The sequence below is a fragment of the Sus scrofa genome, chromosome 12, assembly GCF_054392235.1.
Source record: "Sus scrofa isolate SSC_HxYL_T2T_F1_AM1 chromosome 12, Sscrofa_HxYL_maternal_Yorkshire_Landrace_v2.0, whole genome shotgun sequence".
Lineage (NCBI taxonomy): Eukaryota > Metazoa > Chordata > Mammalia > Artiodactyla > Suidae > Sus > Sus scrofa.
The window spans coordinates 51922115-51938267 of record NC_139394.1 but is presented as its reverse complement, the minus strand read 5'-3'; the positions used below and the strand labels follow the sequence as shown (position 1 = coordinate 51938267).

At 41.7% G+C, this 16153-nt stretch overlaps 1 protein-coding gene across 3 annotated transcripts in view; it reads left to right on the top strand.

Annotated features, from left to right (window-relative positions):
• The window catches only part of YWHAE (tyrosine 3-monooxygenase/tryptophan 5-monooxygenase activation protein epsilon), a 44165-nt gene that overhangs the window by 18887 nt on the left and 9125 nt on the right, over positions 1–16153 (top strand). For 2 of the 3 annotated variants that reach the window (XM_021067551.2, XM_021067552.2), the window contains exons 2-4: positions 10981–11180; positions 13452–13558; positions 14206–14412. In XM_021067551.2, the coding sequence (XP_020923210.1) occupies positions 10981–11180; positions 13452–13558; positions 14206–14412 (514 nt within the window). Of the gene's footprint in view, positions 1–10980; positions 11181–13451; positions 13559–14205; positions 14767–16153 lie in introns of all 3 variants that reach the window. The other variant, XR_014821610.1, reaches the window with a different exon arrangement.

Genomic DNA, 16153 nt, shown 5'->3' with positions numbered 1-16153 from the left:
ACTAATTGATGGCGGAAAAAAAAAAAAAAAAAAAACTGATCCCCAACCCTGAAGTATGAATATGGGTTTGTAGGGCACATTAAGGCTTCAGGATCACTAAGAACCTGTATCAGAGGGATGAATAATTTCCTAGGCAGAGAAAAGGTTATGGGCCAACTGATCAACCTTAACAGAAAGCAAACCCAAGACCTCTCTAGAACCTTTAGTGACAGAACCTTTTTTTAAGCAGTGTCTGATACTGTGGACCTTTTCTTTCCTTGGAGTGATGGCCGTCAGTGTTTTTGGACTTAAGAATGTTTCTTTGGGGCAGTTCCCTTTGTGGCTCAGCAGTTAACGAACCTGACTAGGATCCATGAGGATGTGGGTTCGATTCCTGGCCTCTCTCAGTGGGTGAAGGATCCAGCAGTGAGCTGTGGTGTAGGTTGCAGATGTGATTCAGATCCCACGTTGCTGTGGCTGTGGTGTAGGCTGGCAGCTGTAGTTCCAATTCAGTGCCTAGCCTGGGGACTTCCATATGCCCTAAAACGGCAAATAAATAATTGAACCCCCCCAAAAAATGTTTCTTTGAGCACACTGCTTGGAAAATTGGTCGAATATAGTGGTTAAGAAGGATCTCAGGCATTAGATTGTCTGGATTTGAATTCTGAGTTTACCATTTAATAGCTGTGTGATTTTAGGCAAGTTACTCTGAATTTCAGTTTTGGTCTTTAATGTCAGCGGTCAAACTTTTTCCCCCCCATGACTGTATGCTTTGGTAGGAGGTAGATTAATCCTGTTAGCCAGTGCGGAGCCTGCTGCTTTTCTTGTGACTAATTCTGAACAGTTTGCCTTCTTCTTGACCATAGGCTCTCGTTAGGAACTGTAGAATTGAGCTTGTGGTAACTTGAAACCTGTCTGATATTGGTGGAGACATGCCCCCCCTTTAGATTTTGTACTCTGTCTTTATAAAATTAAGACTATTGAAACTCAGTAGTGGAGTTCCTTTCGTGGCACAGTGGTTAACGAATCCAACTAGGAACCACGAGGTGCGGGTTCAATCCCTGGCCTTGCTCAGCGGGTTAAGGATCCGGCGTTGCCATGAGCTGTGGTGTAGGTCGCAGACTCGGCTCGAATCCCCAGTTGCTGTGGCTCTGGCTTAGGTGGGGGGGGGGTGGCTACAGCTCTGATTAGACCCCTAGCCTGGGAACCTCCATATGCCGCGGGAGTGGCCCTAGAAAAGGCAAAAAGACAAACCCCCCTCCCCCCCAAAAAAAACAAAAACAAACCAAAAAACTCAGTAGTTTCATCAGCTGGCAGAGACACTCTTGGGAGAGTAGAGTTTACTGGAATGTTGAGGTAGAGCTATCAGTGAGTGGGATGGGAGTATCACCTTCTCTCTGCTAGGCATTGGCAGTAAGCTTTTTGGAGATAATGTTCTGAGAGGTAACTTTTAGGTAGGAAAATATGTGTTACAAGCAGGAATAAACCACATTTTAATGTATTAGGCTTTGTGTGTGTATGTTGTCATTGAAATCATTTGTCTTGCATCTGGTTTTTTTTTTTTTTTTTTTTTTTTTTTTTTTGTCTTTTTGCCTTTTCTAGGGCCGCTCCTGCAGCATATGGAGGTTCCCAGGCTAGGGGTTGAATCCAAGCTGTAGCCACCAGCCTATGCCTGAGGCACAGCAACTCGGGATCCGAGCTACTTCTGCGACCTACACCACAGCTCACGGCAACGCTGTATCCTTAACTCCTTGAGCAAGGCCAGGGATCGAACCTGCAACCTCATGGTTCCTAGTCAGATTCCTAAACCAGTGTACCAGGATGGGAACTCCATTGCATCTATTCTTATAAAAGCAAAAAAAGAAGCCCCATACAGGTGAATTCAAAGAAATATTCAAATCTGAGGCAATACAAATGATTACATCAAAGCGTGACTAGTCAGAGTGCCTGTTATAATCCACTGAAGTTGTGATTTTGATCTTTTCTCCTCCAGTTTTTAGTCCCCCCCCCTTTTTTTTTTGCCATTTCTTGGGCCGCTCCTGCGACATATGGAGGTTCCCAGGCTAGGGGTCCAATCAGAGCTGTAGCCGCCGGCCTACACCAGAGCCACAGCAATGCAGGATCCGAACTGCGCCTGCGACCTACACCACAGCTCACAGATGCCGGATCTTTAACCCACTGAGCAAGGCCAGGGAGCGAACCTGAAACCTCATGGTTCCTAGCCGGATTCGTTAACCACTGAGCCACGACGGGAACTCCTAGTTTCCTTTTATAAAATGGGGATAATGCTGTTATTTATTACAAAGGTCTGTTTGGATTTACTGCATTAATACATGCAAAGCATTTGGAACAATGCCTGCCTTGAGGTGTTTTTATTTGTGAATTTATTGAATGAATGTGTAAGTACTTAAAAGAGCAAAACCAAGAACCAAAGCCAAATTAAAGTTTGATTCCTGGCAGGATAGTCCACAACAAATAAAGGCAAGCTAGTTTAATGTAATTGGATGTCTAACCTGGGCCATTATAACTCAATGAAGAGAAAATGACCTGGAATGAAACAGGCTGAGTATTGGGTTAAGATATTCTTTGAGTTGTGAGGATTATATTTTCGGAGTTTCTTTCTTTCTTTTTTTATAGTTGATTTACAGTGTTCTGTCAATTTCTGCTGTACAGCAGAGCGACCCAATTATACATATATATACATTCTTTTTTTCACGTTATTCTCCATCATGTTTTATCACAAGTGATTATATAGTTTCCTGTTGTTTCAGAGTTCCTATTGCAGTAGTGATACTTATTCCATCAGCTCTCCATTGTCCCCGGACTAGTGAGAGTCCCTGAAATGATATGTTATTGCTTTAAACTTCATGTACTCAGCTGCATCCCCAAGTAGTGATTTGGCCATGAATTGCACTATTCTGATTCATAAATTGTGATCATATCTGCTGCAGAGAGATTTGACAACCTTCTCCTATCCAAGAAATGCTGAGATCACATTGATAAAATAGTTGCTGGAAGGATGGTTTCATGAAATTCTAGTTGTGTTTGAGAAATTTATGTGGATATAGCTGCTGTTAATCCTCTGCTGATGGAAATTATGAGTGTGGCTGGTCTAGAGTTTGGGGTAAATTAGGGTTTTCACATGGTTTGGGGTATGTTACAGTTACGATTGTGTTTCTGTTGCTGGTGTTAAAAGGATAAAGGTGACATTAATGTTATGAGAATTTCATATGGTCGTAATTTGTACAAATTGGTACAGAGCACTGATTGTACAACTTTTCGGGATAGTATCACATTCTTTCCTCTTTTGATTTATACTACTACTGTTCCTTAATCTGGTTCCTTTAGGAATGGGGAAATTCCTTAAGATAAAGACTTAAGAGAAGTAGTTGGGGTTTTAAAAGTAACTACCACAATTCATTAATAAAAAGGAGCAAATAACTCAAAAGTTGGCAAAACATCTGAATAGATACTTTCAGAAGAATATACCCAAGTGGCCAGTTAGCACATGAAAAGATGCTCAGCATCATTAGTCATCAAGGAAATGCAAATTAAAATGATGAGATAACAGAAGTTCTCAATGTGGTGCAGTGGGTTAAGGATCTGGCATTGTGTCTCCAGTGACCCAGGTTTGATCCCTAGCCCAATGCAGTGGGTTGAGGATCTGGTGTTGACACAGCCGTTATGGTAGGTCACATCATGAGATGCCACTCCACACCCATTCGGATGACTATTTAAAAAAAAAAAAAAAAAAAAGGAAGGGGTTCCTGTTGCGCTCAGTGGTAACAAGCTGACTAGTATCCATGAGGTTTTGGGTTTGATCCCTGACCCTGTTGAGTGGGTTAAGGATCTGGTGTTGCTGTCAACTGTGGTATAGGTTGCAGATGCGGCTTGGACCCCATGTTGCCATGGCTGTGATAGAGGCCAGCAGCTGCAGCTCTGATTCAACCCCTAGCTTGGAACTTCCATAGACCTCAGGTGTGGCCCTAAAAAGCAATAAAAATAAGAAGAAAGAACAAGTTCCCTGGCCCAGTGCGCATTAGGGATCTGGTACAGGTTTGTTCCTTGGCCCAGGAACTTGCATATGCATGTTGCAGACTAGGCCAGGGTAGGGGAGGAGGAAAAGAAACGACTGATGGTGAGAGTATGGAGAAATTAGAGTCCTCTGTTGCTGGCGAGAATATAAACATGTGAAAAAGTTTAGCAGTTCCTTCCTCAAAAAATTATAAGATCCTGTAGTTCCACTACATAAGTGCATATGTCCATTAACTGAGGAGTAGATAAGTAAAATGTGTGTGTGTATACAGAGAAAGTGAAGTATTTAGATGCTGCACAATGGCTGAATCTTTAAACATGCTAAATGAAAGAAGCTAGAAACAAAAACACGTACCATATAGTTCTCTCTCTCTCTCTCCCCCCCTCCCCCTCTCTCCCTCGCGCTCTCTCGCTCTCTCCCTCTCTCCCTCTCTCGCCCTCTCGCCCTCTCTCGCTCGCGCTCTCGCGCTCTCGCGCTCTCGCGCTCTCTTGCGCTCTCTTGCGCTCTCTCGCGCGCTCTCGCGCTCTCTCGCGCTCTCTCGCTCTCTCGCTCTCTCTCGCTCTCTCTCGCTCTCTCGGCTGGCCTCATCTTTGACCTCTACCACAGCTCATGGATCCTTAACCCACAGAGGTGGGGCTTAGTTTCATTGCTTTGCTGCAGTCCTTAGTTGCATGATTGAACCTGCAACCTCATGGTTCCTAGTCAGATTCGTTTACCACTGAGCCACGGTGGGAACTCCCTATAGTTCTCTGTATATGAGTATTCAGAATAGGTAAAGTCCATAGAGATGGAAAGTAAATTGGTGGTGGTCTAGGGCTGGGGGATTTGGTAGTAAATGGGGAATGACTGCTAATGGGTCATTTTCTTTTTTTAACGATGAAAAATGTGCTAAAATTGATTATGGTAATGGTTGCACAATCCTGTGAATATACCAAAAACCATTGAATTGGGTTATATGGTATGTGAATTGTATATCAATTAAGCTGTTATTTAAAAACAAATAAATGCTGCTTTTGTAGTTGTACCATGGTCTTTTATGCATTGTTTTGTGGATTTTTCAAGGGAATTACATACTTACTTGAACCTGGGATAGTAGAATATCATTTGAGTATTTGAAATGTACTTCTGTCTTTCTCCTCCCCTCCTCCTGAGCCCACCTGTGCTTTTCTCCACAGGAATCTTCTCTCTTAATACTTTATCTCATTACTGTATATAGTAGTGTATGTATTTACTATGTATATATATATATTTCTCCCTTCACATTATAAAAACTTTAAATGTTAATTGTTAAAACTTTCTAGGAGTTCCCATGTGGCTCAGTGGGTTAAATATCCGGTGTTGTCATTGCTGTGGGGTGGGTTTGATCCCTGGCTCAGCAACTTCGGCGGCTACCAAAAAAAAAAAAACCTAATGCATAGACAGGTAAAGAAAATCTCAGTCATCTGGAATAGTACAGAGAGAAAGATACACCATTGTTAAATTTTTAGTGTTATTATATATTTGGGTTTGGGTTTTGTTTTTCCATATATAAATGTTAAACTTTCTAGCTTTGAAGAATTATGGTCTTTTGTGTAGCTATGCTATTTTTTTATTTTTATCTTTTGCTTTTTAGGGTTGCATCCACAGCATATGGAGGTTCCCAGGCTAGGGGTTGAATCGGAGCTACAGCTGCCAGCCTAAACCACAGCCAGAGCAATGCCAGATGTGAGCCTTGTCTGCAACCTACACCACAGTTCACAGCAACGCTGGATCCTTAACCCATTGAGCAAGGGATCCTCCTGGATGCTAGTGAGATTCATTTCCGCTGAGCCATGCCGGGATGGATGTTTCAAATGAATGCTCTCAGGCTTCCCACAAATGAATCAGTGGTCTTATTACCATATCCCTTATTATATTTTTTAAAATGATTTTTGTTTTTTCCATTATAGCTGGTTTACAGTGTTCTATCAATTTTTCTACTGTACAGCAAGGTGACCCAGTCACACATACATGTATACATTTTTTTCTCACATTATCATGCTCCATCATAGGTGACTAGATACAGTTCCTAGTGCTATATATAGCAGGATCTCTGTGCTTATCCATTCTAAAGGCAGTTGTTTGCATCTCTTAACCCCAAATTCCCAGTCCATCCCAGTCCCTTCTACTTCCCCTTGCCATCACAAGTCTGTTCTCCACGTCCATGATTTTCTTTTCTGTGGAAAGGTTCATTTGTGCCGTATATTAGATTCCAGATAGAAGTGATATCATATGGTGTTTGTCTTTCTCTTTCTGACCTACTTCATTTAGTATGAGAGCCTCTAGTTCTATCCTTGTTGCTGTAAATAGCATTGTTTTGTTCTTTTTTATAGCTGAGTAGTATTCCATTGTATACACCACATCTTTTTTTTTTAATGTTATCCTCTAACATACTATTTTATTTTATTTTTATTTTGGCTTTTTGCCTTTTCTAGGGCCGCTCCCGTGGCACATGGAGGTTCCCAGACTAGGGGTCTAATCGGAGCTGCAGCCACCGGACTACACCAGAGCCGCAGCAACGTGGGATCCGAGCCGTGTCTGCAACCTATAGCACAGCAACGCCGGATCCCCAACCCACTGAGCAAGACCAGGGATCGAATCCGCAACCTCATGGTTCCTAGTTGGATTTGTTAACCACTGCGCCACGATGGGAACTCCAACACCACATCTTCTTAATCCAATCATCTGTTGATGGACATTTAGGTTGTTTCCATGTCTTGGCTATTGTGAATAGTGCTGCAGTGAACATGCAGCTGCTTGTGTCCTTTTCAAGGAAAGTTTTATCTGGATATATGCCCAAGAGTGGGATTGCTGGGTTATATGGTAGTTTTATGTATAGTTTTCTAAGGTGCCTCCATGCTGTTTTCTATAGTGGTTGTACCAATTTACATTGCCACCAACAGTGCAGGAGGGTCTCTTAATTTTTTTAATGCAGTGAAATACCCCAGTTCTTCATGTACAGTTCCTTGTTTTAATGAATGTTTTCAGTTGTGAAACCACAGTAAAACAGTTCTGTTACCCTTCAGATTTTCCTTATACTCCTTTGCACACAACCCCCTCATTTCACTTTGGTACCTTGGTATCTACTTACTTGCTTTCTGTCTTTATAGTTTTACATTTTTTGTAACTTGATAACTTTTTTAGTCTTTTTTTCTTTTGGCTTCCTTCCTTCCTCCCTCCCTTCTTTCCTTCCTTCCTTTCTTTCCTCCTTCCTCACCCACACCATGTGGAAGTACCTGGGACAGGGGTTGAACCTGAGCCACAGCAGCACCCTGAGGCATAGCAGTGACAAATGCCAGATCCTTAACCCACCGAGCCCCCAGAAACTCCCTGGCTTTTACCTTTTAAAAAAGTATTTCCTGGGAGTTCCCGTTGTGGTGCAGTGGTTAACGAATCCGACTAGGAACCATGAGGTTTCAGGTTCCATCCCTGGCCTTGCTCAGTAAGTTAAGGATTCGTCGTTGCCCTGAGCTGTGGTGTAGGTTGCAGACGTGGCTCGGATCCCACATTGCTGTGGCTCTGGCGTGGGCCGGTGGCTACAGCTCTGATTAGACCCCTAACCTGGGGACCTCCATATGCCGCAGGAGCGGCCCAAGAAATGGCAGAAAGACCACAAAAAAAAAAAAAAAAGAAAAAAAGAAAAAATTCCTGGAGTTCCTGTCGTGGCACAGCAGAAGCAAATCTGACTAGTTAGTAACCATGAGGTTGCAGTTTCGATCCCTGGCCTCATTCAGTTGGTTAAGGATCTGGTGCTGTGGTGTAGTTTGCAGATGTGGCTCAGATCCATGCGTTGCTGTGTCTGTGATGTAGGCCGGCAGCTGTAGCTCTGATTGGACTCCTAACCTGGGAACTTCCACATGCCGCTGATAGGGCCCTAAAAAGCGCAAAAACAAAAAAACAAAAAAATCCCAAAAACATTTCCCGTGTAGGTTATTACAGAGTATTGAATAGATTTCCCTTGTTACCTATTTTATATATAGTAGTGTGTATATGTTAATCTCAAACTCCTAATTTATTCCCCCCCACTACATTTCCCTTTTGGTAACCATAATCTTATTTTTGAGTCTTTTCGTTTTGTAAATAAGTTATTTTGGGAGTTCCCTGGTGGCCTAGGGGGTTGAGAAACAGGGCTCAGGTGGGTCACTGCCTTGGCTTGGTTTTGATCCCAGATATGAGAACTTCCCTGTGCTGGGGTGTGGCCAGAGAAAATTCATTTGTCTCATTTTAAAGATTAGATTCTAGGTGTTCCCATATGGCACAATGGAAATGAATCCAACTGGTGTCCATGAGGATTCTGGTTCAATCCCTGGCTTCAGTCATTGGGTTGGGAATCCAGCGTTGCTTTTTCTGTGGTGTAGGCCAGCAGCTATAGCTCCCATTTGACCCCTAGCCTGGGAACCTCCATGTGCTGTGGGTTCATCCCTAAAAAGCAAAAAAAAAAAAAAAAAAAAAGATTCCATATATATATATATATATGATGTTTGTCTTTCTGTGACTTCACTTAATCTCAAGGTCCGTTAGTCTGGCTTTATTCATTCAGTATGATTTTTGAAATAATTCATCCATGTTGTTACTCGGATTAGTAGCTCTTTTTTTTTTTTTTTTTTTACTCGAGTAGTATTCCATTGTAAGGAAGTACTTCGGGATTGTTTACACCTTTTGGCTATTATGAGTAACGTTGCTGTGAACATTTGTGTAAAAGTCTTTGGGAAGATATATTTTCTGTTGGGTAATACCTAGGAGTGGGCTTGCTGAGTCTTACGTTGTTAAACTCTATAAGAAACTATTGAACTGTTGAGATCATGTTGTTTTAGGAGTTCCCTGGTGACTCAGTGGCTTAAGGATCTGGTGTCACATTTCTGTGCTCGGGTCATTGCTGTTCCCTGGGCTTGATCCCTGGCCCGGGAACTAATACATGCTGTGAGTAAAATCGCAAAAAGGTCATACCATCTTAATATTTCCATTAATTTCCTGATACTCCTGAAAGGATGGTTTTTGGAAACAGATCATTTGCTGGGATTACACATAGTTTTAGTATGTCATTAAGCAGTATTTCATAAAGTCACTCTTTGCAGCAAACCTTAAGTTATGCTTATACTTGGAATGTTAATGTATGCTAAGAGTCCTTGTTAAAATGCAGACCCTTGTGCTTTTTTTTTTTTTTTTTTTTGGCCTTTTCTAGGGCCGTTCTCGTGGCATATGGAGGTTCCCAGGCTAGGGATTCAATCGGGGCAGCAGCCGCTGGTCTATGCCAGAGCCACAGCAACGTGACATCCGAGCCAAGTTTGCAACCTACACCACAGCTCACGGCAACACCGGATCCTTAACCCACTGAGCAAGGCCAGGGATTGAACCTGAAACCTCACGGTTCCTAGTCAGATTCATTAACCACTCTGCCACGATGGGAACTCCAGACCCTTGTCTCTTATCACCAAAGACTTTGACTGTAAAATTGGAGAGCCACATGGCATTGTCTTCTAAAAGTGTGTTTTTCATTAATATTTTATTAATATTTTTTATTTATTCAGTTAGTGCTCATTGAGCTATTTTTGGTTATGGTACAACTTAATTTTTCTTGTACTTGGGGTCTCTATCAAGGTGTATCTGGGCCCCTTTGTTTGGCTCGCCACCTAGTGGTAACAAGTAAGAACCATCCAGAGTTTTTCTGATGCATGAACTCATAGGTGGGCAGTGCCCTTCTAAAGGAGAAAGGATTAGAAATGACCAAAGTTTGGTTTGTGTTTGTGACTAACCAAATGCTCAGTATATGTTTGCTATATGAATGAATTCCTCTTCCTCCCCTGTTTTTTTTTTTTAATTTAGTTTATTTGTATTTGCTTGGGAAATAATTTTTTGTTTGTTTGTTTTTTGTTTTTGTCTTTTTGCTATTTCTTGGGCTGCTCCTGCGGCATATGGAGGTTCCCAGGCTAGGGGTCGAATCGGAGCTGTGGCCACCGGCCTATGCCAGAGCCACAGCAACACGGGATCCGAGCCGTGTCTGCGACGAGCTCACGGCAACGCTGGTCGTTAACCCACTGAGCAAGGGCAGGGACCGAACCCGCAACCTCATGGTTCCTAGTCGGATTCGTTAACCATTGCGCCACGATGGGAACTCCTGCTTGGGAAATAATTTTTCGATTCTACTGAACCACTAGGGAACTCCTGAGACAGTGTCTTGCATTTAAGAGCCTATAAATTAAATTTTTTTGTTTTAAACTGCCAGCTGAGTTATTTTTATTGGGAAATAGGTAGACATGTGTTCCTGGTTCTCTTTATGAGAGAGATGACTCCAGACAAATTATACTTGTTACTGTATGAAGACATTTTGATCCCATACAACTTATACTCTAAATCCCCTTGTTCTGGGCTCTTAATTTACCTAGTCTTTTACACATTTAGTGGGTTTAGTGGGTTTTTTTGGGGGGAGGGGGCACCTTCTTGCATGTGGAATTTCCCAGGCCGGGAATTGAACCCTTGCCACAGCAATGACTTAGGCTGCTGTGGTGGCAGTGCTGGGTTCTTAGTCTGCTGCACCACAAGGGAACTCCTATTCAAACTCTTCTGATCATTATTTAAATTTTTTTTTTGTTAAGAAATTTCTCTTTTAGGGAGTTCCCATCTTGACTCAGCAGTTATGAACCTGGCTAGTATCCATGAGGATATGTGTTTGATCCCTGGTCTCCATCAGTGAGTTAAGTAAGGACCCAGGGTTGCTGTGGCTGTGGCATAGGCCAGCAGTTGCAGCTCTGATACAACTACTAGCCTGAGAACTTCCATATAGTGTGCTTGTGCACCCCCCCCCCACAAGAAATGTCTTGTATACCACAGGCGTGGCCATAAAAATTTTTTTTCTTTTATTTCACATTAGCTTAACTGATTAAGACCTAATGTGATGGGGGTGTTTTAATAAAACAATTTATAAGGTCTGATTTTACTTTCCCTTATAGAAATGGTGGAATCAATGAAGAAAGTAGCAGGGATGGACGTGGAGTTGACAGTTGAAGAAAGAAACCTCCTATCTGTTGCATATAAAAATGTGATTGGAGCTAGAAGAGCTTCCTGGAGAATAATCAGCAGCATTGAACAGAAAGAAGAAAACAAGGGAGGAGAAGACAAACTAAAAATGATTCGGGAATATCGGCAAATGGTGAGATTGTTGTATCCTAGGCAACATTGAAGAATGGTATCTTGCTGTTGAACTATTTAGATCACAGCCTAGTACAGCCATTGTTTACCTGTGTAATATACTTTTTACATTAATGGATTTGTATCTTTTACTCACATGAATTAAGAATTACAGGCTGTACAGTATTTTAAGACAGAGGAGAAGAACTTTATTCCCTTGGAAGCTACAGAGAGTAGTGTTCAACTTTGAGCACCACTCAAGTAGAGAAATAATTTAATCTTCTGTTTATACTTATGATAACTACAAAATACTTCATTGAGTGACGTGAAATTATTCTTTAGGACAGTTTAACAAATACGTACTACACAATTTTCTAGGTGGTAATAGGTGCAAAATGTGACGGATGTAGTTAATAACCTTATGGAAGATCAGTCTTTTTTTCTCTTTTTGGTCTTTTAGGGCTGTACTTGCGGCATATGGAAGTTCCCAGGCTAGGGATCACATTGGAGCTGCAGCTGCCTTCGCCACAGCCACAGCATCACCAGATCTGAGGTGTGTCTGCAACCTACACCACAGCTCGAGGCAACACCAGATCCTTAACCCACCGAGCAAGGCCAGGGATGGAATCCTGTCTGTAAGAATACTATTTGGGTTCATTAGTGCTGAGCTACAACTGGAACTCCTACTCATTTTTCTTTTTAAGTTTTATTGAATTATAGTTAATTTACAATGTTGTGATAATTCTGCACAGTGAAGTGATTCACTTCTACATATACACGTAGCCATTTTTTTTTTTCCAGATTCTTTTCCCATGTAGGTTATTACAGAATATTGGGTAGAATTCCCTGTACTCTACATCAGGTCTCCGTTGACCATCCATTCCATATTCAGTAGTGTGCATATGCCTAGTCCTTGGTTGTTGTTTTTTTTCCTTTTTTTGGCAGCCCTGTAGCATATGGAGTTCCCAGGCCCAGGATCAGATCTGAGCCACATTTGCAACTTAGGCTGCACCTGTGGCAAAGCCAGATCCTTGGACCTCCTGTGCCAGGCTGGGGTTGAACCTGTGTCGTCCTGTTGCTACAGAGACGCCACTGATCTGTTGCGTGCAGCAGGAACTCCATCATTGTTTTAATAGAGTAGAAAATACCCCATGGCATTGGGCATTTCATAAAGTTGTTTCATATATATGTGATGTTTTTCTTATTGTGGGTTTTGGTTACAAAAGTTTGATTTACTGTAGTGGTTCTTAACCAGAGGTTGATTTTGCTCCTCGGAGAACATTTGGCAATGTCTAGAGACGTTTTTGGTTTTCACAGCTCGAGGGTGCCACTGGTATTTATTGCGTAGAGGCAGGGATACTGCTAAGCATCCCATTATGCATAGAATAGCACCCCCCCCCCAACAAAGATGTATGTAGCCCAAAGTGTCACTAGTGCTGCTACTGAGAAACTGATTTTAGTGGAGCAGAGAGACATATAATCACACTCATTTAAGAGTACAGTGAGGGAAATGACAGAAACAGTCACAAAGCATAGGGAGAGATATTACACTCTATGTAATTGTGCAAGTTAATTTAATCTTTAAATGATCTTGTAAAGGATAGGTTACTATTCCACTTTATAGATGGGAAAAACCAAGGTTGTTCTGAGTGATTAAGTAACATACCTGGTACCACATAGAAGGTGGTGAGCTGGTATTAGTGTGACCATTACCTTCAAATACGTTGGAACAAACAGGAATCGTCAGTAGACAAGTTTGATGTCTCAGGGATGAGGAAATGAGAAAGTTTAATGTGCTGAAAAGAGAAGTCTGTGTGCTAGATTATAGGATTTGGGGTAAGTAGGAAAGGAAGCAGGAAGCAAAAAGAGGGACTGATAAATTGGGAGAAGATGAGAGTCAAGAGACCGGATGTCCTGATGTGCCTTTAAGTAGGAATAATAGTAAGAAAGGAACTAGAAAAGGAAGTTGTAATCCAGTAGTAAAATACTGGAATTTAAGAATTCCAGGATAGGAGTTCCTGCTGTGGCTTAGTGGGTTAAGAACCTGACTAGTATCCATGAATGTGCGTGTTCGATCCCTGGCCTCCTCGCTCAGTGGGTTAAGGATCTGGCATTGCCACAAGCTGTGGCTCAGATCTGGAGTTGCTGTGGCTGTGGTGTAGGCTAGCAGCCGCAGCTCGGATTTGATCCCTCGTCTGGGAACTTCCATATGCCGAGGGTGTGGCCCTAAAATAAAAAAAAGAATGATAATTTGTATAATTTCGTATTTAAAGTTTTTGACTTTTTTTTTTAGGTTGAGACTGAGCTAAAATTAATCTGTTGTGACATTCTGGATGTACTGGACAAACACCTCATTCCAGCAGCTAACACTGGCGAGTCCAAGGTTTTCTATTATAAAATGTAGGTTCTATACTAGATGGGAAAATGTCAGATTAAATGTTGGCCTTTTTAGAATCACTTTTTCTTTTAGGTTTTCAGCATTTTATTTAATGTTGAAAGGGTAGTTAACGGGAGGACTGAATCTCAAAACTTACATTAATTTTTGAACACACATTTGCAAATTTACTGCTAAGAAGAATCAGTATTACTGCATTTAAGACGGTCAGACTGTTACTGTAAAAATGTCCTAGGTTTTGCTTTTCCTATTTATTATGTTCATTGGCTTGTGTAGGGCTGCCCCCCCTAGCTACAAGTAATGCAAAGTTTTTTTTCATGATTAATAAACTACCGTGTCAGTCTTTGGAACCATTTTTCTGTTTTAATTCAGGTCTGTCAAGTGGTTAAATTTGATTTTTTTTGAGCCCTTTTGGTTAATTTTGTCTAGGATTTTTCTTAACATTTGGCAGTGTGAAATCTGAGGAAAACTAAAGAGATGAGGCAGTCATTCCTGAAAGAGACTTTTTGAAATTTCTGAATTATATGTGTTAATTGTTATGCATTTTTTTTGCATACTTGATTTTATGTACTACAGAAAAATTTGAGGAATTTATTTTAAAAGTATTATTCCTAATTCTGTTGTTTTTTTGTTTGTTTTTGTTTTGTTTTAGGAAAGGGGACTACCACAGGTATCTGGCTGAATTTGCCACAGGAAACGACAGGAAAGAGGCTGCAGAGAACAGCCTAGTGGCTTATAAAGCTGCTAGTGATATTGCAATGACAGAACTTCCACCAACACATCCTATTCGTTTAGGTCTTGCCCTCAACTTTTCAGTATTCTACTATGAAATTCTTAATTCCCCTGACCGTGCCTGCAGGTAAGTCATGAAAGAGAACAAAAGCTCTCAACTGTGAATGTGAAAAAGGTTACAAGGGAGAATAGCTACTTGTTTTTCTGTCTTGTTCCCTGGGACTGCTTTTGTCCCCTTGGCCATGTAATAAGAATTATTTTGGGAGATCCTGTCATGGCTCAGTGGTTAAAGAATGTGGCATCCATGATGATGCAGATTTGATCCCTGGGCTCACTCAGTGGATTAAGGATCTGGTATTGCTGTGAGCTGCGGTGTAGGTCGAAGACATGGCTTGGATCCCGAATTGCTGTGGCTGTGGTGTAGGCCCAGCAGCTACAGCTCTGATTCGACCCCTACCCTGGGAACCTCCATATGCTGAGGGTACGGCCCTAAAAAAGTAAAAAACAAACAAACAGAAAGAATTATTTTGGCTCTTAATGAAACTGTTTTGGATGATATATAGACTGACTGATTTCAGTTCACTAGGATAGCAGGATAATTATGTTGATGGGGAAAAATTTGATTGGTAGAAATTTTCACAGTACTTCATTTTTATGTATTAATTTTCAAAGCCTTTCTACCATGTTTTTAATATATTACACTCTTAGTGTACATCTCATTTTGTATTTTGCATCCTGTTACTTCCATCAGTATGTGAATATTCCCTCATTTATACTTCAGATTGTGCCCCCCCCCCCCTTTTTTTGTCTTTTCTAGGGCTGCCCCTGTGGCACATGGAGGTTCCCAGGCTAGGGGTCTAATTGGAGCTGTAGCTGCCGGCCTATGCCAGGGCCACAGCAAAGGATTGGAGGCATGTTCTCGACCTGCACCACTGCTCACGGCAACGCCGGATCCTTAACACACTAAATGAGGCCAGGGATCAAACCCCTGACCTCATGGTTCCCAGTCGGATTCATTAACCACTCAGCCATGACGGGAATGCCAAGATTGTTCCCAGTTGTTGATACCGACATAAATTTGAGGAATATCTTTTTTTAAATTAATTTTTTTAATCATTTATTTATATATATATTTCTGTACAGCATAGTGACCCAGTTATACTTACATGTGTACATTCTTTTTTCTCATACTACGTGTTCCATCGTAAGTGACTAGACAGAGTTCCCAGTGGGAGTATCTTTATCTACATAGCTTTTTACTTATTAAATATGTATAACGTTTATTATTCTAATGATTTTTTCATTTTTTGAAGTATAATTGACTTAAAAGGCTGTGATAATTGTTTTAACCATTTAATTTTTATTTTTATTTTTATTTATTTATTTATTTATTTATTTTTTTGTTGTTGTTGTTGCTATTTCTTGGGCCGCTCCCGCGGCATATGGAGGTTCCCAGGCTAGGGCTCTAATCTGTGCTGTAGCCACCGGCCTACGCCAGAGTCACAGCAATGCGAGATCCGAGCTGCATCTGCAACCTACACCACAGCTCACGGCAACGCCGGATCCTTAACCCACTGGGCAAGGCCAGGGACCGAACTCACAACCTCATGGTTCCTAGTTGGATGCATTAACCACTGCGCCACCACGGGAACTCCTGAATTGCAAATTTTAAAATGGTTAAAATAGTTCCCGTCGTGGCGCAGTGGTTAACGAATCTGACTAGGAACCATGAGGTTGCGGGTTCGGTCCCTGCCCTTGCTCAGTGGGTTAAGGATCCGGCGTTGCCGTGAGCTGTGGTGTGGGTCCCAGACTCGGCTCGGATCCTGCGTTGCTGTGGCTCTGGCGTAGGCCGGCGGCTATAGCTGTGA